At 38.7% G+C, this 22,676-nt stretch overlaps 1 protein-coding gene across 15 annotated transcripts in view; it reads right to left on the minus strand.

The window, feature by feature from the left end:
* The window catches only part of MEF2C (myocyte enhancer factor 2C), a 174,509-nt gene that overhangs the window by 75,187 nt on the left and 76,646 nt on the right, over window positions 1-22,676 (minus strand). For all 15 annotated transcript variants that reach the window (XM_080972853.1, XM_080972852.1, XM_080972861.1 and 12 more), the window contains one exon: window positions 4,793-4,996. In XM_080972853.1, coding sequence (XP_080828979.1) covers window positions 4,793-4,996 — 204 coding nt within the window. The remainder of the gene's footprint in view (window positions 1-4,792; window positions 4,997-22,676) is intronic.

The raw sequence follows: 22,676 nt of genomic DNA on the forward strand, positions 1-22,676 counted from the left end.
TGACCTCCTCACACCTCCCTTTTTTGTATTCTAGTTCAATTAGCTATTTCAGCAAATCCTTTCCATCTTTTCCAGTTTTTGTCCTCTATTTTATCTTAATATAATGTAACTTTACTTTCCCTCCTTCACCATTTAGCAATCTATTTTTCCTTAATCCTTTATAGCATTTCTGCTAAAACCGCATTATTTCATTCCAACATCCTTCTAACATTCCTTAATTTTACAATGTTTCTGTAAATAAACTTTAAATTTCTTCCAATCTTCTTCCACCAACTCTTCTCCCTGGTCTCGGACCAGGTCATTTCTGCCAGTCATTTCCGCCAGTTCCATGTAGTCCATCACCTTCATCTGCCATTCTTCCCGGGTGGGTAGATCTTGTGTTTTCCAATACTTCGTGATGAGTATTCTTGCTGCTGTTGTGGCATACATAAAAAAAGTTCTATCCTTTTTTGGCACCAATTGGCCGACCATGCCCAGGAGAAAGGCCTCTGGTTTCTTCAGAAAGGTATATTTAAATACCTTTTTCATTTCATTGTAAATCATCTCCCAGAATGTCTTAATCCTTGGGCATGTCCACCAAAGGTGAAAAATGTGCCTTCAGTCTCTTTACATTTCCAACATTAATTATCGGGCAAATGATATATTTTTGCAAGCTTGACTGGTGTCATGTACCACCTGTAGATCATTTTCATTATATTCCCTCTTAGGGCATTACATGCCATAAACTTCATACCTGTGGTCCATAACTGTTCCCAGTCAGCCATCATAATATTATGTCCTACATCTTGTGCCCATTTGATCATAGTTGATTTCACCGTTTCATCCTGAGTATTCCATTTCAATAGCAAGTTATACATTCTTGACAAGTTCTTAGTTTTGGGATCTAACAGTTCTGTTTCCAATTTTGATTTTTCCACCTGGAAGCCATTTTTTTAATCCAAATTGTATGCCTCCATTATTTGGTAATAATGGAGCCAATCTCGCTCTCTATTTTTTAGTTTTTCAAAACTCTGCAATTTTAATCTGTCTCCCTCTTGTTCCAAAATTTCCCAATATTTCGGCCAATTGGCCTCCATATTGAGCTTTTTCTGAGCCTTCGCTTCCATTGGTGACAGCCACCTTGGGGTTTTATTTTCAAGCAAGTCCTTATATCTTATCCAGACATTAAACAGTGCTTTTCTGACAATATGGTTTTTAAACGCTTTATGTGCTTTAATCTTATCATACCACAAATATGCATGCCACCCAAATACGTTGTTAAAACCTTCTAGGTCCAACACGTCAGTATTTTCAAGAAGCAGCCATTCTCTCAGCCAGCAAAACGCGGCCGATTCATAATAAAGTTTAAGGTCTGGCAGGGCAAATCCACCTCTTTCTTTAGCATCGGTTAATATCTTACATTTTATTCGAGGCTTCTTGCCCTGCCAGACAAATCTAGAAATATCTCTCTGCCGCTTCTTGAAGCAATCCATTTTATCCAAAATTTGCAATGTTTGGAACAAAAACAGCATCCTTGGCAAGAAGCCTGGGGCAAAGTTCTCAACCTGAGGTACTACTTCCGAGTTAGCAGAGTTTGTAACCCGAAGCGTTTGTAACCCAAGGTACCACTGTACAACCAACGAGAATGTGGTGCCAGGGGATTGGGATGGACAAATAAAACCTTAAGTAATAAGATGTTATCCTGAAATCATTAAAAAGCCCACATAATTTCACACCAGATGCTGAAGCCTTCAGAGTCCCAAAGCAAATTCATTTCATAGGTAATTTTTTTTTTTTAAAAAAAGTCTGTTCCCTGCCTTTATAGTTTTGTCTAAACTAGTAAGGGCAACATTCAGAGTCTCCAAATGTATATTCTGATTCACTCTTAAGTGGGAGGAATGATTTTGTTAGCAATTTCAGTAATAACTATTATTATTTAGAAGGTCAAAAAGTTAATCTGTGATGATTATTTTTTGCTCTGCCATGTCTAATACCTGAATTTGCTGTGAAAACCCTGTCAGATAAGCAAAGGATATCAAATCTCTATTTTCTGAAAAACATGGGAGTCAAGGGCACATAGTCCCACTGCAGATTTCCTCTGACATTTGATAGCAAGTACTCTGTGTTATTAGCTCCAGCAGAATCCATTGAAGATGAATAATAAATAAAATAGCTTTTAAAATAAAAGGATGCACATTGCCAGAGTGTGTTGTAGGGAGCAGTCATATTTGGATCTTGAGAACTGAAAACACACTTAGTTCCCTAATCCCTCCATGCAGTTCCCACATATATACTTTACAAGCGAAATTGCATCTAATTATCCTACTCTGACCGAGGCCATGCTTCTAAGCTGCTCAGTTCGAATAGGCTAAGAATTGAAACTTCATTTTAGAAAGAAGCAGAACATTAGTTTATAGGCTGATCACCACACATGTGCTCAGCATCACTGTGAAGTAAAGAAGACTCAACCACATACCAGATGCCAATATGTGGCAAAAAAGCAATATGGATTCTGTTAAAGCAGAGGTCAGAAATTTTTTTCAGCAGGGGACCAGACTATATTTTGGAAAAAATAAATAAAAATGAATTCCTATGCCCCACAAATAACCCAGAGATGCATTTTAAATAAAAAGACACATTCTACTCATGTAAAAACACGCTGATTCCCAGACCATCCGCAGGCCAGATTTAGAAGGCGATTGAGCTGGATCCGGCACCCGGGCCTTAGTTTGCCTACCCATGTGTTAAAGTCTGTTAAACAATCACAGAGATGAGAAGAGAAAAAGAAAAAGAAAGATGAAAAAGAAAAAGAAAAAGAAAAAGAAAAAGAAAAAGAAAAAGAAAAAGAAAAAGAAAAAGAAAAAGAAAAAGAAATCCTGTAGTATGAAAATATAAATATCATTTTATTGGGAGAACAGTTTGCTCAATTTGGGTTAGCATTACAGTATATATGAATGAGATCAATGTCAAACAATGCTGGGTACCTTAGAAGAAGATGATTTCTGGTTTTCTGTGGGATAGGGTTTTCTTTTTTTGCATTTCCCTGGCGCATTTAAATATTTAAAAGACAGCAATTCTTTATTCTGCACTAAGACATGTACTCAAGCTACTTTTGTGTGTGAAGCTGCCTGCCTCTTCAGCTTTTGTTTTCTTGCTTCATTGTACTAGCAACAGTGATGCTAATTATCAAGTAAAACAATATAATTACACTGAAGTTTCCCCCCTCCTTTTCCCTAATGTAAAGATTCTACCCCCCCAAAAAACACTCACACACGCTGCAAAACTATTTCCTCTGACCCTGAAACAGTGCTGAATCCAGAGTGACCTCTGCACTCTGTATTTCAGTCTGAATATAGAAAATCACATCCTTTCAAGTTAGTAAGCTATTTTAGCTGCCAGCAAGCCATATGGAATAAACAGTACTCAAGGCATTTTGTCTCTCTTTTGTGTGATTATCGCTTAACCATGTGAATCTACCAAAATGATTGCCAACGTGTCCCTGCAGCTTTTGCTTTTTTGGTAGAAAGAGCGTGAAACCTTTGTTGACACAAATCTATGAACGGCCACAACTTCACGGCCACCAAACTCACTACTGCACATCCTGTCACAAAGCATAGTTGCCACATATTATTTACTGGCCAGGCTGAGTGGTTGAAGAACTAGCATATTAGCTAAGGTAAAAGGTAAAGGACTCCTGGATAGTTAAGTCCAGTCAAAGGCGTCTATGGGGTGCAGCGCCCATCTCACTTCAGGCTGAGGGAGCCGGTGTTTGTCCACAGACAGCTTTCTGGGTCATATGGCCAGCATGACTAAACAGCTTCTTGTGGAACGGAACACTGTGACGGAAACCAGAGCGCACGTCATTTACCTTCCCTAGTACTCAGATTGCTGAGCAGACTCTGAACCTTCAAACAATGTGCTACCCATGCATTCCCTAAGCCTTAAGCATGGTGTCTGGTCAGCCAAAGAGCCAGCATGGTTGGTACGGTTATCACAGGGAAGGAAAGCACAAACTTCTTCTTCTTTATGGGACTGCTTTGTGCACTTTTGGATTTGCATTAAAGCATAAAACCAAGAGTGCAGGAAGCCACCAAGCAGACAGGCACTTAAATTCTGGCTCCACTGAAATCAGCAGCAAAACTCTCATAGATCGTTACATTGAAATAAGTATTTCTCAAAGACGGTTAAGGCTGGTTAGGGTGACTCACCTATCTGTTTACATCTTTACTTAAAAGTACTGCCATAAGATTACAGAGTAAATCAATGGCGGCAAACAAGAAATACAATGCATTTGGGAATCAATGCTCTTCTGGGTTTTCGTTTTCGTTATTTGCAAATCAACAAAATATTTATTTCAAACCACACTGAACAATACATTAAGGCCAAATGTGTAAAAGGCCTGGTTTACTTTGCGTCGTAAGATTTTTACATGATATTTAACTTGCACTCACATTAGAAAACCTATTGGATGGCTATCTAGCGACCTACCTATCTCTCTAATGTCAATCCATTGTTTTAAGAAGGTGATGGCTTGTATTATTATGCTTGACAGTAAGAAAGGGTTTCTGCACTGGATGGAAGTGACTTCTTTATAAATATAAAATGGAAGCAACTTTAATTAAGGGACTCAAACAGCGACTCAAATAGTATATTGTTTTGTCCTGTATTCCACAGTTGTGTGAGTTGTAGAAAGAAACACATGCAGCAATTTCAGGTGAACGTCATCAAGTAATTGACATGAAGGAAACAAAGTCAGTATGAAACTTGCATGGCAAAGTATAGGTGGGGAGAGTTGCAAGAGGTGTATTCTTACCTCAACAATATCTGAATTCGTTCGACTCTCGTGTGGCTCATTGTACTCTGTATACTTCAGCAACACCTTGTCCATATCAGTGCTGGCGTACTGAAACAGTTTGTTGGTGCTATTGAAGATTATTAGAGCAATCTCACAGTCACAGAGAACACTCAACTCGTAAGCCTTCTTCATTAACCCAAATTTCCTCTTCGTAAATGTCACCTGAAAAAAAAGAAAGAAAGGGAGAAGTCAGGTCCGTCTCTTTTGCTTTTTATGAAATGTTACCTTGCAGTTGATATAATTTCTGGGCTTGAACAAATTCAGGAGGGAAGTGAAACAGCCAACCTAAATATAGTACCAACAAATAATATAAATATCTCTGACGTTTAAGTAACTGAGGAAAGACATATGAACAATGCTTAATGCTTAAGAAAGGCGAGAAGCATAATGATTAATCTGGGCTGGGTGTCTCTGCTCTTATTTACAAGTTCAAAACACTGGCATTAGAACCCTCTGCGTAATAAGGCAATTCAGCATACTTGGTTGCCGATACACAAACTGTTTCATGTATTTTCAGACTCATGAACTTTTGCTTCTCACTAAAATTTGCTACCTTGAGTGTAGTCCTAGCAATAGCAATATTTTAAATGTACTCTCTTCCGAGGGAAGAGCAGACTCCTTTGTGTATGCCGCCAATCTGACTCCATCTTAGCTTTGAGAAACCCTCAAATATACAAAGGATAATGCTTTCATTTTATTATTTATATTTCATTTAGAGATATTCACGTTTCATATATTGTAACATTCTATTATTTATATTTATTTTGTTTTTTTAAAAAACTTGTATCTGTTTTAATTTACGTCGTGAACTATTGAGTCCTGAAGTGGGAGAGGTAGAATATCAACAAACAAATAAACAAACAAACAATTCTGCTTAACATCTTCCAACATCAGCAAATATTAAGAAAGAAGCTAATATAAGCACTTATGAGCCAGGCATATATATGCACTTGTACATTAAATTACAAAATGAAGTAGCAATGAACTAGGGCCCTGTACTCTTCTTCCATCCTATCTTCCCAATTTCTTCCTCCTAATTTTTGTCTCTGCCTGAGACAATAAAAAATGAGTTTACTAGTTATGATACTGTTCAAGTAAAATAACCAGAGTTTGCCAAATTCATGCCATTTTTTAAAATAATAATCTTATAATAGCTGTTTTGAAAAGGGGTTCCATTTATAGATACAAGGATATACAACAAGGGCCAATTCACATTTGATATTTAGAGCACAAGTACAAAAATGTAGGAATATAGAAAGCTGCCTTATACCGTGTCAGAATATTGGACCATTTAGCTCAGTATCACCTCTAATGTAGGTCTGGTTTGCACATATGAAAAACCATGGTTTATTAAACTATGGCTTATTAAACCATGGCTTAGTGTGAACTTAACTCAGCAACTGAGCTATGTTTTATTAACTATGATTAAAGGTTGTTTGTTAATCATGTTTCGTAACCAGCTTATAAACCTTAGTTCATATTAACTATAGCTGAGCATTATGTGTGAACCTGGACCCCCTTCTTAGCTAAGAAACTGTCATTGCTACAGAGCCGTGCTTGAAGAGTAGCAAAAAAAATTCAAAGAGTAACAAAAACGTTCTCAAGGCTTAGCTGCTCTTGCTGGGGCTTTTAACCACTCTGTGATGTAATAAGCCAAGGTTGAAATGATCATCTGCCAGACAACTCATCTTTAACTATTGTTTATTAAATTATAATTAATATTAGCTATAATTAATGTTAACTACGGTTTAGTACTATGTGTGAACTAGAGCACTGATTGACAGGGGCCATCAGGGGCCTCAAGCAGGGGCCTTTCTCAGTCCAAACCGGATATCCTCTCCCTGTACACATCACAAGAGTGGAGAATTCTGCATCCTACTTGGGGCAGGGAGAACGGAAATAGTGCCCAGGCAAATGATCATGGCAACTGCATTTCTTTGTACATTAATTTTTTTGTTGCTCTACCTTGTATTGCCTTAACAGGAGGAAGACGTGCACATGAAAACTGGATAACTTTATTGCCTATTTTAAAGTGACCCTGTCCACAATAAAATCAACAAAAAGCTCTTCAATATAAAACAGTATGTTCACTCTTTCTTCATATAGTATTGCTTGTTTGTGAGATAAAGTCCACTGCAAGTTTCTACAGCAATTTGCCAAATCAAAGACAGCTATAGTAAAAATCATAGCACTACAGTGCACACGGGGCAAGGCTACTTAATGATATGCTAGTTACTATCAGCTCTTTAATGCTATAAGTAAAAGTACCTCTGCACATGGATCTCTGCTAGACGTAAAAGACTCTACTGTACATGGCTCACAAAGCTGTCGTTTTATCTTCTTACATGCCTAATGCAGGCTAATGCTAACAGCAGCCCCGGTCTGCCATGAAATCTCGGCCGGTCATGCCATGAAAAACGTGACATTAAGTCTGTCTAATCCCACCAGCTAGTCCATCTAAAAGAAATGTGGCCAGATGCCAATTCGCTGCACATTTATTTTCCACAACAAAACCCAAATGATGTTCTGTGTTGCCATCTCAATCTTCCTGTTCCCATTACAAAATTATTTTTTACCAAAGGGTTGCAGCACCAGGATGACACTCTCTCTCTTTCTCTGCCCCCTTTCAGGGGTGGTTCGAGCCACCATCTAGTCAAACCTGGAGAGCTGGATTGAACCCAATTTACAGCTACTAACTATCCAACAATTTTGATGGACTGCAACATACGACAGCTATTACCTATTTGCCAATATGTATGCAGCAGTGTTGGAGTCCAGTAGCAAATGATCTGAGAACAGGTTTGAACAACTGAACAGTCGTTCAATAGTGGGACTGAATAGGCTTAACCAGGCTGTGGACTGGGCTACCTGATGACCGCAGCTTCCTTTGAAAATATGCTGGGTTTGATGAAAGCAAATATCCATGTGCTTCTATCCTTACACCAATCCCAACCCCATGTCCATCTTTTCTTTTCGTCTCTACGATGACTGACTGCAAAGGGTGACAAGCAGTTGTGTAAAAATGAGAATCTGGTGGCGTAGCTTGCCATGCAGGAGAAAACCCGCTCATCCTATAATCACTTATGCCATAGGTATTAGAAGTACATAGATCCCTACAGTGGTTAAAAAGAAAAATATGGAAAAAAATTGGGCCACATATAAAGATTTGTTAATAGAAGTTGAAAATGAGGTAAAATTAAAGTCTTTTGAAGAGTTGAAAGGAAAATTGACCGATTGGTTGGAATATCATCAATTGCACGATGTTTTTAAGGATGATGTTAAAAATAATGGCTTTGCAAATACTAAGTCAAAACTGGAGACTGAGTTGTTAGAATGTAAAGGTAAAATTTTGTCAAAGATGTATAATCTATTGTTAGAATGGCATACTAAAGATGAACAGGTTAAGATGGTTATGATAAAATGGGCTAAGGATTTTGGATATAATATTAAATTAGAGGCTTGGGAAAAGCTATGGGAAAAAGGAATTAAATTCACTGCATGTACAGCCTTAAAGGAAAATATAATGAAGATGATGTATAGATGGTATTTGACACCAACTAAATTAGCAAAAATGTATAGGACAAGTGATAATATGTGTTGGAAATGTAAAGAAAAAGAAGGGAATTTTGACTTTATGTGGTGGACTTGTTCCAAGGTTAAAGCTTACTGGGACATGATATATAATGAGATTAAAAAAATGTTTTAAAATACATTTCATAAAAAACCAGAAGCTTTTTTTGTTGGGTATAATAGGAGAAGAAATTCCCAAGAATGACTATAATATATTTTTCTATGCCACAACGGCTGCGAGAACTCTTTTAGCCCAGTAATGGAAGCAACAAGAAGTACCAACATTAGAAGAATGGCAAACTAAAATGAATGAATATGCAGAACTGGCAAGACTGACCAGGAAAATGCGAGACTAGTTTGAAAAAGACTGGAGTAAATTTTTATTATATTTGAAAGAACATTGTAAATGCTTGACAACACTAACAGGCTGACTTTTTTTTTTGCAAAGTAGAGGTAGAAACCTGTTTACAATTATAAAAAAATAAATAAAGAATAAAAGGAGGTAAATAGGGGGAATTTGAAATGCTAAAGAAATTAAATAAGGATGTAAGAAAGTCAGTTAGGGGGAGGGGGGAAGTTGAAGACTCGAGTGAGTCAAAATATATGTGATGATAAGAGAAAATGTTTGGTTTTAAAAATGAAATTCAATAAATATTATATGAAAAAAAATACATGGATCCCTTATCTTTCCTTCTATGTGTTTTTTTAAACTGAATACAAGCACAGTCTCTACAACTCCACTGTTGTGTTAGCATGCTGAATTTTACGTTTATCTCATTGTATGAGTGTACATAGGAAGGCAGATTGTATGCATGTTGAATGTAAGATATGAACCCTAAAGTCTGGTTTAAATGGTTCACTAGTCTGAATTAAATGATCCAGACAAAGCACCTGAACTCATGAAGGCAAGCTGACTTAAGCAACTGGAATTGATAAAAATGCTTAAGTATGCATGCATGATGGTGTGGAGGCAGTCAAACCATCATTTTGAACCCATCAGACCTGGTAACTTTGAACTTAATGCTGTTTTAAGACTGTCTCTGCTTCACAGGAAATGGCAATACATGACTTGAGTACAGCCCAGGACATGGAATGAGTAGGATGCACGAACCCCACATACTGTGCTGCATCTCAAGCTATTTTCAATCAGACTTGCAGACCACAGCACTGGAGGAGGAGTGTCTGCATATAGTATGGTTTCTGTTGCAGAGAAACCTCAGAATTTACAGCTTCTCACCATCAAAGTACACTTTGGGACAGAAATATCTTTAAGGCCACTGTTTGTGTTTACAGTTAGGTCCTCCTGAACATTTAGGAGACCACATAAATATGCTACACAGCACATACTAATTTTCATAAGATGTGTCACAGACCATTGCAAATGATTTCTTTTCATCACAATTAAAAAGATGAAATGAATAAAAGTTTCGTTTAATTTTTTCTCTTTAAAATGTAATCTTAATTGCTCATTGATTCATTATCATCTTCTCCAAATGTATTATATCACTATGATACCATTGTTCACAGAGAGATAAAACTGTTTTTATGCATCACAGTTTCTAAAGTGAAAGAGAAATTTCACAATTCATTTAAAATATGCCACTCATTTAGTGTTAAAAACTTAAGGACATTTTTGCACTTAACACAATATCATCATAAATCATTAATATCTCATACTTTTACAATAACTTGTCATACAAATGAATCTATTCTTTTAGTAACAGTTGAAAGTTCAAAGACTTCAAAAACTATTTGGAACATCTTGAAAGGTATTTAAGAATGAATTGTCTTTTTTCCCATTATTCATACTTTAAAAACAAAAGTATATTATCTTTTGAATGCACATTACATTAATAATAAAATTTAAAAATCAATATTAAATTTTTAAAAGTTGTGGAATTGGTCTCCAGTCTACTCAATTAGCTATTCAGCTAATTATAATTAGCTGATAAGCATAGATTGAGATGGCAGACATTGACTTTAATTTGGGAAAACTTTGCTGAGTATATAGTTTTCATGAATTATTAAAACATGTCGTCTCTTTGTCTCAGTCCATGTTCAGGAATATGGATCTAGCTCATGAAAGTTTTCATTTGCTGGACTAATGGGTACACACAAAAACCTTGCAATGGGGTAGCCAATGTGTTGTTGGACTACAGCAAGGACTACAGTCATGCTGACTGGGGCCAATGAGAGATGTAGTCCAACAACCTCTGTAGGGTACTGTGTTGGCTATCCCTACCCTACTGGCTACACTAAATTTTCTGTAAGTTTGTTCACATTACTCAGCACCATACACAACTATATACAAAATTGGAAGCAGCCAATCTGTATGTACAGGTCTAAACTTAGGCATGATGGTGCTTAAAGTGAAATGCATTGGATCCTAGATGAATGAGACCACCTAGCTAGGTCTTACTCAGTGGATGACCTACTGTCTGCACAAAGGATGAATGTGGTCTGTGTGCTATGCCGAAATGTTTTTCGATCATTCTCTATCCCCACATTTTTTATCACTCTCTACCAACAGAAAAGAAAAGAAATTACATGTGTCCATTATCAAAGGGGTGAGGGGTGGGGGATTGTTGTATTTACCATACATTCAAGTTCGACAAGCGATGTTTGTGGATGCCCTTTTTTTCATTCCACAAATCATCTATCCAGTGGTCTGCACTCTGCAGCCTTCATGCGTATTGCCTTTCCTGAAAACCCCATAATATCCTCAGCTGAGTGTCGGTCTTGGGAAGAAATAATTTGAGAAACTGGAGTATGGGTTGCAGCACAGCATTAGTATATACATATAAATATAGTTCTGCAATGAGATTCTTCATAAGGGCATCCACAAAGAAGCTCTCTAAATATCTGAAGAGCATCTACAGGCAACGTAGTGCAATCCGATCTTCAGAAAACAGTTTAGCCAGGAGGGTAGCCAGGTCGTCTGAGGTTCATACCCTGAGATTCTGAAGCCAGAGCATGGAGCCTCAAAAGTAGGACCCAGTTCCTACTCTAGAGAAGCAACTACTTTTTCTGATTTCTATCTCCGGTGCAAGTTATTGCCCTATTTCCAAGTGTTGCTGATTATACCTCTATTATGCCACTTCCATACAGAGTCAAAAGGTACTGAGAGTTGAAGAATATGACAGGGAGAAGGGTCTGATTGTAACATTTTTTTCCCCTAAGTTCTTACCCAGAAGACCCATGAGAAATAAGTTAACATGCTTGTGCCTTCTTCTTTTGCAGAGAGCCAGAACTGAGGCAACTGCAAGGAAAGTTTAAAAAAGGTCAGGCTCAAGTTTGATTTTGCTGCATTGTGGGTGTGTATCATTTCTTGGGATTTGAAAACTGATAGGGGTATTTTTGTCTGTGCACCCATGTCAGAATGAGTGCGTGCACTTTCCTGTTTGCCTGCATGCTTAGGTTTGTGGTCCTGTAAGTGGTCCCTCTGCCTGTCTCTCTTTTGCCCCCCCCCCTTTTGTGAATGAATCATGGATAGAAGATGCAATTAGGGTATGAAGCAAAACAGTTCCCCCATCACTGCAACATAATGGGAGATGCTGCACTTGTGGAATGTCAAGTCTTCATTTAAGTATACCTTATCCCATTTTGGTATGACTGGGCCGAGTACAGTCCCAGAATGGCTCAGAGCTTCAAGAACCATCCATCTTTTACCAATATGAGAACATAGCCTTATACTGAATCAGCCTATGTAGCTCGACATTGTCTACACTGACTGGTACCAGCTGTGCAGGATTTCAGACACGGTTATCTCTGTCTTCCTGGAGATGCAGGAGGCTGAACCTGGAACATTCTGCAAAATTTCTACCACTGACCAACAGCCCTATATCATTTCTATTGCTTCTTGCTTTAGTCAACTATTTCTGCTTGCTGTTTTCTATTTGCTAATCCACTTTTCAGTCTCCCTCAATTAGCAACCCAAATTCTGTCCACTCTTCCTGAAGCACCATTCTGCTGCAACATCTCCTGTGCTCCAGAACATTCCAGTGCCCTTAATCATGCCTTCCAAAAGTGCCCTGCACTTCCACTGTGAGCACTGGTCTTCCCGAAAGAATGTCAATGCTGCCAAGAAAACACACACAACTAACATGGGCTCAGATACTGAAGAAAATTTTGAAGCTGTCCAGGCCTGTAGGTTACCCTGTAGCAACAACTTGAGTAGAAGGATCTGCTTTGAACACAGAATGTCTCAAATTCAGTCCCTGCATCTCCAGATAGATCTGTTGAATCCCCAGGGAGCAAGACGGGCCAATGCTCTGACATGGTGCAAGACAACTTTCAATGTTCCTAAAGATGAACTTCAAATTAAAAGTATTCTCATAGAGCACTTTGTTATTCTACCACTCAGAATTAATATCAGTCTACACATTACATTATGCTCAAGGCTTCCCTGTGTTGGCTGCCATAACAAGGATTGTATTGTCTAGTGTGGTTTGCCGCACGGATCATCAGGATTTTGTGGAGACTTTCTGCACAAGCAACATCTGGTACTGGCATAAAAACTCCCCATGCATTCCAGAGGATCCGAGTAGCAACAATGGTGAGGATACAGCAATGGTGAGGATAATCATCGGGTGGAAATCTGCAACACATGAATAAAGAAACGTGTAAACCAGCTCTTACTTGGAGAGCAAAACAGGTGCTAGGCAACCTCCAAGTATATCACACGTCACTAAGTTTCAACTGAGTCCCTCCTTAGGGAGACATTTGGCCTACTCTGCCACCAGGCACGACAAAATAGGAAAGACAACTAAAACTTCACAGCTCACTAACACTCAAAACACGCAAAAGGAATTCACATGACAGTCATTGGTTATAAGACATCACTGCATCTGGCTGGCTGTAGATAGTTGAAAACACCCTCAGTCTTCTAATAATGCTACTGAAATGGCACAAAACCAACTGAAGTAAATCCCCAACATCCTTTTTTAAAAGGCAACTTCAGAAAGGGGAATTTGTAGCTATGAAGCCACTGTGTGTGTGTGTGTGTGTGTGTGTGTGTGTGTGTGTGTGCTAAAATTACCTCTACCTGGAACTTGCCTTCATCAAATCCTCTCTCTTCTACCCTTGACTTATTTTTCTTTCTCCTGCAGGGTTCCAGATACATTAACCCTTTTTCTCTGACTCAGAAAGTGTAAGCAAGTAAATGATGAAAGCAATGGGGAGGACAGCAATGGGGAGGACAGCAGCTTGCTCACTGGGGCTCTCTAGCTAGAGAGCAAGTCAAAGCAATGGCAAGGAGGAGCTGAAGATATGGACAATGGAGTTGGGGAGTCCCACTAAGAAGAGGGGAACATGATGAGAGAGGGGAACCACACTAAGGATATATTGCCAGCTGCACCCCCTGAAAACAACAACACTACAGATCATTCACATAACCATCTGAGCTTGTGGTTTTTAAAAGTTCGTTCTCATTCATGCTGCCGGCCTGCCACAATCTAAGATGATCATAAACAAACCACCCTAGCTTTTTGAGCAGTTGGGATGACATGCAAAAAGCCAGTCTGTCTTCACTTTACACATGGTGTGCAGCTTTCAAGTTCCTGGCTCAGCCTTGGGCTGCATCAGTGAAAAACAGCGCAGGCAAGCATGGGCTCAAGTGGTCATGAATGAGTCCTTAGTCCTTAAATAGCACTGGTGGAAGATGGCCCTAGTGAAAGTGAACAGGACTAGAACTTGTTGAAATATAAATCTGTATACAAACTGCAATATGATCCTATGCGTACGGTAATTGCAGACAGAGATCAAGTAGTATTTTGCTTTGTAGTGAATGAAGCTTCCCTGTTTTGCAGGCAGGTCCCCCTCACATATAACTTCGTAAAACATAACAAATTTGACTTCTTCCACCTAGAAGCCACCCCAACAATTTGTGGTAGCAAAAAAGGAACAGCACTTGGCCATTGTTTATGTTTATCTAAAATTACAGATGACATACTGTGCCACTCCTAGCTTTAATTGGCTCCGTGTAGGAGCAAAAATTACTGGTGAAAGGTAAAAGCCACAAATCTACCCACTTTGTCATCTGCTCTTGTGGTGATAGGGAATGATACAGGGTGTAGTTGTTGTTGTCGTCATTGCCCCTCCTCTGCCCCCACTCCCCGGACTATTCCTGTCTCTCCCTTTAGTAAGCTGGCAGAATAATTTTGACCATCCCATAATAACAGTGCTGATGTCCACCAAGTATGTGGAGGGAGAAGGGACTCACTGTGACCTTTTAAATCCTTTTTCGCTCTACAAACTAGAGCCATTATACCATGGCATTTCTATAGAGACATAAGCGTACAATGTGTAGGTAGGAATTATGTCTGCTAAATACTTTGCCTATTTAAATAAAGCTTCCTTGCTTTAAAATAATTTTATAAGGATTACAAAGGACTTTGAAGAACCAGTTTAACATTGCTTGCCATGCTAAATTGGATCTGGACTAACAGCGCAGTTCTAACCATGTCTACAATTCCTGCTAGATTCAATGGGGCTTACTCTCAGGTAAGTGGAATTAGGATTGCAGGCTGAGTTATTTGCATTTCATTCCCATGACAATCAGCAGGATTTAAGATTAATCCAGGATGACTAACTTTTCACATAGATTTCAACAAGCCCCAAGTGTGACTAATTCATTCTGGATCCAACTCTTTACTGTTGTTCAACAACACTTTCTTTTTCCATTCCTTATCTATTTCTATATATTTCCCCACCAAAGCCAGAAAGTCTCTTTACTCCAGGATATCATATTTTTGCATGTGTTTGCTAAAAAAGCATCCAAAGCAGTTAAGCACAATTAGCTTTCATAAAAAGCTGAACATGACTTTCTGCAGTAATGAGATTCCCAAGTTTGCATCTCCTTATGTGTGTCTGTGTTTTCAAATCATGATTTAACAAAGGCTCCTTTTCTACCAGCTTTATGGTTACACTCCACAGCAGTGATGGCCGAAGCATCATTGAAGGATTCCCCCCTGACAAATCCTCCTTTGTGTAACGACTGGGCAGGACCCATTAAATGAAAGGATCTTTAAAAAGAGCAGCCAGGCACACTTCATCAGCCTGCTGCCATGTTCTTATAATCCTTCTGGATAATTCACAGGGACAAGACAGCACTGAGGCAGGCTGCGAAGAGAACCATTGTCACCAGCACAAGCATGCTGATCCCTAGCTGCCTGAGAGATGCTGTAAAGCTGTGGCTGTAATGTATCGCACACATACCCCACCTTGCAAGCAGCCAATTGACAAGTTTGCTAAGTATTAAGATGTACACTGATTTAGTGTCACTGACTTCAACGGAAATGAATGGACTCAGAACTAAATACTGTATGCCAGTTCAACTGCGCAATGGATTACACAGGCAGCGTTCAAAACTCCCATTGTTCTAGGCGCATTTTGCGACTGGGAATTTTATTAGCGAGAGCAATTTCTGAGCTCTGGGCGCAATACTGCGCCTAAGATTTCAGATTAAAACTGCCACTGCTGGTGCTGAGGGTGTGGGAGGAGAAATTCCTGTCTGCTCAACTTCCAGGAGATCACTGCAGCACCAAGCAAGCTGATAGATTCTGCCTCTCAGTTGGCCTTACAGAAAGACAGCGTTTTGAGGGATCCTCATAAGAATATTAAGGGGGTGGGCAGGGGAAGCATAGCTTTGTTTTTGTTTTTGCAGTCTTCATACTAGACCATGTGAAAAATGAACATAGGATTTAAGCTGAAGTTCATTCATTTTCAGCTTTGTATTTGTGTTATAAAAAACGTGCACCTAGACATTCCATGGTGGCACCCATAACCTAGGTTTAAGGTGCTGTTTAGCTCCTAGCTTTCATATCTCAGTTTCTAACACTGTAGACAGGATGTGATAAAGCAGAACAGTCTAGAACATCATAGAAAAGGTCTTCTCTCTTTCATCTCATTAGAATAGTAGCAAACAAATAACTGAGCATGGAGTTAACCAAACTGTTCAAATTGCACCCTCTATCTAGTAAAAAACAAAACAAAAACCCAGTACATGTCCTAAGTTTTCAAATACAGGATTGCTGATCTCTGTTATGACACTTGCCTTCAAGAGTAACAGGAAGAGAGGTAGTTCACAGGTATGTTAATTAACAGGTGTTTTAAGAATCCAGAATTTAAAAGGTTTAGAAGTATTTCATATCTCTTGTTCTCCCATATTCTAAAACAATTCTTTCTTTCTTTCTTTCTTTCTTTCTTTCTTTCTTTCTTTCTTTCTTTCTTTCTTCTCTTCTTCTTCTTCTTCTTCTTCTTCTTCTTCTTCTTCTTCTTCTTCTTCTTCTTCTTTTCTCTCTCTCTCTCTCTCTCTCTCTCTCTCTCTCTCTCTTTCTCCCCCCTCCCTTCTACCCCATGCTGGTTAGATGAGCATAAGCCAGAATAGCAGCTGCATTTTGTGGTTATGCACTGCAAGATGGAAGGACTCCGAGTTGCTTTCCTTTCCTCATGCTGTCTCAGACCAACACATGCTGACAACTGGCAATCATACATGCATGAAAAGTTAGGTGGTCAAAAGAGATACCTAATTGAACATGAATCGTGAATCTTGTGGGGTTTGAAATTGCACCTTGGAGAACTGTATGTTATAAATTTCTAAGGAGAACATTTCATTTGCAATAGAATTCACCCGGCTTAGCATTACACACACGCTGCAAATGAGTTTGTATGCTGCACACCCTCATAAGCAATGAGGGTGTCATTTCAGCCGTATATTACATTTTGGCAAATACAAATAAATGTTTGGGGTGAAAACATGTTTACTAGTTAAAACAAAGCTAAAATGTTCATGAGGTAAAGGTCAGAGAATATTTCATTCCCTACTGAGCAAATGGTCAGGAAGCACATTTGTCTCCATTTCCTGTCAAAACAGGAAGAGTGCAACTTCTTCCTCCACACAATGACTTTAGTTTTGCTTCCCACCTCCAGCTCTTACTCCCTCAGGGCCTTCCAAATGAATTTTAGAAGTGATCATTTCTTTTGCCTGTGTCTGTGACAACTCACTGACTTGGCTTGCTTTTTACTTTGTCTACTTGATAATACTAACAATTAAAAGCAGTGGGATCTAAATATATCATTTGAAGCTAGTTCATCTAAATTGTGCTGCAATATAGTTTAGTAGTACTGTACAAACAGCCTAGAGCCACGATGATCATAATCTGTTTAGCAATTGCCTTCAAAATCTGTTTCATCACACACACACACACACACACACACACACACAAAATCATGAATAATACTTTGTGCTATAGGAGCATTAAAAAATAAAAATCAAACTGGGATCCCAGACAATAAAACTAAACATGACTTCAGGTATGATTATGTGTGATTCCCAACGAAATTAATTGGAATAAAAAAAAATTCTTAGGCTGAAGAAGCAAACATTGTTTTCTACTTTGAGAAAGAAATGGAATTTGTTCTTAAAAGTAGAACATTTTGTTCACAGCTATCAGGAAGAAAATAGGTCTTGGTACAAATAATAGCAAGAATACAAACTTATAGGAATCAATGCTTAGTTCATATTTTTATGACTTGGAGTATGAACTGTGGCGTTAGCTTTCATAGGGAAGATTTCATTTAATGCACGAAGCAGATAGTGAAAAAGATGGGCTGTGTGTGCACACATGCTTGTAAACTGGAATTAAAAATGAGCACACAATTGAAGCAGAGACACCATCTATCAAATCAACATAATGACATTCAGTTAAGAAGCCCATAAATGAAGATGGATTCTGCCTCCCCCCAAACACTTGCAGGCTTGTGCTCAATTTGCATGACACAGCATACATGAGATCATTTCTGTTTGTAGTTACCTAGCCTATTGAGTTCATGATTCAAACCAGAAGAAAGTGTGTCAGATCTGTTAATTCATTAACAGATGAATTCATTCAGCATACTTTATCTGTCTCTTAAACTCCCCCCTGAAGTATAGGTCACAAATGGAATGCCACGGAAGACTGAATCCCAATCAACTAAAAACACTGCAGTGGTAGTATAACTACGCAATACTGTAATTTATATCATTCAGTCCTATATGTGTGGAAAGAGTTGGCAGCAGAGTTTGTTGTAGGATTTTGTTTTGGGGTTCATGTCTCACTGCAGTGTTGAAAATCTCTTCCCCACGAAAGCTCAAGCTACGTTAAAGTTAAGGTAACTCTCCTGAGAAAAAAATATTCTAAATATCTACTGATTTGTATTTTAACTCACAAGGATCGCTCCAGTTGATATATTTCTGTTAAACATTTCCCTTCCTAGCAGCAAAAACAAAGTTGCACAAAACTTTATTGTACTGTATTTTTAATTTTGTGATTTTAAACAGTTTCATGAGTTGCTGGGTACCATCTTGCAACTTTGTACTCCGGTGCTTGGCTACACGAAGCAGGCTTATACAAAAAGAAACAGTATCTTCATTGTGAAGGAATAAAATTATATTAAGGGTGAAATGTCTGGAAAAGACAATCTCCTTCTCTGGGTTGTGAGCCGGAAGAAGTCTAACTGTGCCGTCTTATGTATGCCTACTTGGATATAAATCCTAGGCAGTTCTGTAACACTTACTCCCAGTTCAGTGTGAATAGGACAATAGGCCAAATCTTTGTTTTCCTGGATATTATGCCACTTCTCACTTGCAAACTAGGAGGGGACCAAGAAGATTAAGGAAACCAAGCCTTATGAGGAACAGTTGAGGGAGTTGGCCTGAAAAAGATGAGATATGATAGCCATCTTCAAATATCTAAAGGGCTGTTGCATGGAATATGTAACAAGCTTGTTTCTTCAACTCCAGAGGGTAGAACCTGAACCAATGGATTCAAGTTACAAGAAAGGAGATTCCAACTGAACATCAGTAATAACTTTCTTATGGTAGAAGCTGTTCAGCTGTGGAATGGACTCCCTTGGAAGGTGGTGGGCTCTCCTTCCTTGGAGGTTTTTAAGCAGAGGTTGGATGGCCATTTGTTATGTTTGATTTAGTTGAGATTCATGTATTGCAAAGGGTTGGACTAGATGACCCTGGGGCTCCTCCCAACTCCACAATTCTATGATTCTATGAAATGACTTCCTTGCATCTTTTACCCGTGACTAGTGGTTTCAGAGCTCAGCTTGGAAGAATATTTAAAACTGCCAAGGAGTGACAACATTTGTAGGTGAGAATCAGCCGGCAGGGGACAGCTTAAACTCTCCTTCCTATCTGCCAGTCCCCCACCTCCCAGAAGGTTCCTCTAGCTCCTAATAGGGATGAGTGAATCAGAGAATTTCTGTTTCTTTCCGTTCCTGCTCATTTTTCTCTACATTTCCACATCATTTTCTGATTTTTTTAAAAAGTGAAAATACATTGATATTTTAGTGCACATTTATTTTAAGAGCCAAATTTTTAATGCAGTTTTGCTTAATATATACATTTTTTGCAAGCAATCCCCCCTGATACGATGCGTCTCTGTAGGTTGTTTTCACAAATGTTGGCATCTTTGTACACATTACTTGGCTGGAGAACTGTGATGAAGTGGAGGAGTGTGAATTTCAAAGGATGGCTGTGTTTCAGTTCTCGTATTGTTTTGGAAAATGCAGACTAGGTATATTTGCCTATAAATGCAAACAGGATTAAATTTATTTCTTACCCGTTGCCCCTACATTAGTGTACTGTGGGAAATACAGAGTTGGATATCTTTAATTTGTCTTTACATTTCACATATTACACTCCTTACCTGGGCATCCCCTTCTACACCTTCTGGCAAAAATAAGCTTAAAACAATAGCAAGTTTTGTGGGTTGCATTCAACTAATTTCAAAGCTAAGTCCATCAATTTCAGTGAGTTCTGAGTATTACATAGCTGGATTCAAATCAGGGTTACTTCGAAACACAGATATACTCAAAAGCAAGGGTTGCAGAACCCTGCAAATTTTACTTCAGTAAACTCTCAAATCACACTAGATTATTTTCAGCATTACTAAAAATCTGCCACAGCATATGATTTTAGGGTTCTTTAAATATACCTGAGGTCTTGAGAATCTCAGCTTCTATTTTAAAACTAGTCAAACAATTCTAACATTGTTAAGTTGTAGAGAGGGAAGATTGAGAACACAACCTTGAGTGTGTGACATGCAGTCACAAAGGGAAAATGGCAAGCATAGTTTAATGCCATAATTGTAAATCGGTTTCATGAGTTCATCTTGCAACTGCAGGGCTAGCTTAAGAGGAAAGAAAAATCCTGATATCTTCCAGGTCAGGATTTTCACTCTCTCTACTAAATCATTGAAATCTAGACCACATTCAGTGAGCCATTATGGATGCAAAGTTCAAGCCTCGTTGATTTCAAGAGAAGAAACAAGTCTTTCTGAAATTCACCATGGAAGTGACCAGGACTTTGAAAATGCTTAGCTTTGAATGAATCATGTCTTCTGTATATTCTTCTCACAGTAAGTGGAGGGTGACATAGTGCAGTTGTAGAGCAACTCTTTTGCATGCAGAAGGCCCCAGATTCAACTCCTAGCATCTCCAGATATGACTGGGAATGTCCCCTCTCTGAAAACCTGCCATTCAGTTAGGTGGATGAATTTGGTATGAGGATGCTTCCTATGTTGAGGACGTGGCCATTTCCTATATTGAGGACGTGGCCATTCCCCTTACACTTGCAATCCTTCCCGGTGCTCTTCTTCCGTAAATAATGTGAAACTTTCCCTTATAGTGCCCAAAGAGTAAGCTTATATTGTAGTTCATTTCAAGACTTCTAACTGTATCTTACTGTCTACAGTCTACAGATCAAACACGTAGATCCTAAAACTGTACAATCTAAAATGACCAACTGTGGGTTTGATCCTGAGGAAGTTAGTTAAAATGAAACAAGCTAGTCATGACTAAAAGCTCATCCATTGGTCCGAGAGGTTTTCCACTTGCCCTGTGCTTTCTAGGCACAAGTCAGAAGGATTCTCTGTTTGCTCCACCACTTTCCCGAGGAAAACCAGCTCTTTACCACTGAACCGGGGCAAATGTCAGTTCATGGAAAACCTGATTGACGTTTGCTCAGATTCAGAGGCAAATAGCATGCTTCCCCAGGGAAAAGTGGCAGGGCAAGCGAAAGTGGGGACAAGCCCTTAGCACCATTGATTTTAGTGGGACTAAAGGGTGGTTAACTTAGTCTTGTGCAATACCTTGTGCAAATCTAACTGCCTTGGAAAGCCAATTCCATAAACAGAAATCATGCCCGAACCCATTGATTCAATATGAATGAGTTAAATGATTGTGCTAAACCTTGGCGGAAAGGTGATTAACAGGGCCATGGACCTCCATGTTCTGGGAAGTAAGAGTGTTCTATTTCTTGATGAAGTAACACTTGAATAAAATAATAGCTTCTGAACTATTGTCCATATTTTAAATAGATATTAAAAATCAAAATAAGCTTCTTTTTGCCAAATATTAATCCCCTCAACAATTAATTTAATTTAATTTAATTTAGGCATTTTTTTTAACATAAACTGGCAATATGCTCATGGACAAAACAACTGATGTCCAAATGCTTAATGCTGCTCACTATTCCATTTTTAATTTAAATTCTAAGCTATAAACAATTAAAGCAAATATGGTGGTTCGGTATCGACAGAATTATTGCTTTCTGGCTTGGCCCAGGGCAACAAGTAACCTACAGGGAAAACTCTGAATGCATCAATCATAAATATTATCATTGTTTGCTTTATTTGAAACTTGATTTTCTGCCACGAAGAGGGCAAGTTATGCCTGCACTGCAGCGTTTTAAATTTCATACAAGGCTTGCTTGAAAATTAGAACAATAAATTATTTCTATGTTGGGTTCTTTCTACAAGGAGCTTCCAGCTACACAAGTTGCCCTTGTTGGATTGAAATCTAAGAACACAACAAGGTGAAACGTGCAAGGAGCCCCAACGCAGATAGCTGGGATGTGGGACTCTACACATGGCTTCCAGTGAGAACTCTGCAGACAGAGCTCAGCACACAGCTGGCACAGACTGGATGTGCATCGAAATGTACATAGACATCAGCACTGCACAGAGCAGATGGGAGGACGTCTTCTCATCAGTTTTATAATAAAAAGGGGAATGTGCATCCCTCGGGGATAATTCATATAGCTATTATCTGCCTGTTGCTGGTAGTCAGCAACACCTTGTTACCCACAGTTTTCTCTGGATCAGAGCCTTTTAAAGCCTTAACAGTAAAGTATGAGTGTGTTTTACGGCGACATCTGCACTATAAAAGAACGGTTTAACATGCAGTTATCATGACCTATCCTATAATATTGTGGGAAGGTTTG

The sequence above is a fragment of the Podarcis pityusensis genome, assembly GCF_964106645.2.
Source record: "Podarcis pityusensis genome assembly, chromosome: 11".
Classification (NCBI taxonomy): domain Eukaryota; kingdom Metazoa; phylum Chordata; class Lepidosauria; order Squamata; family Lacertidae; genus Podarcis; species Podarcis pityusensis.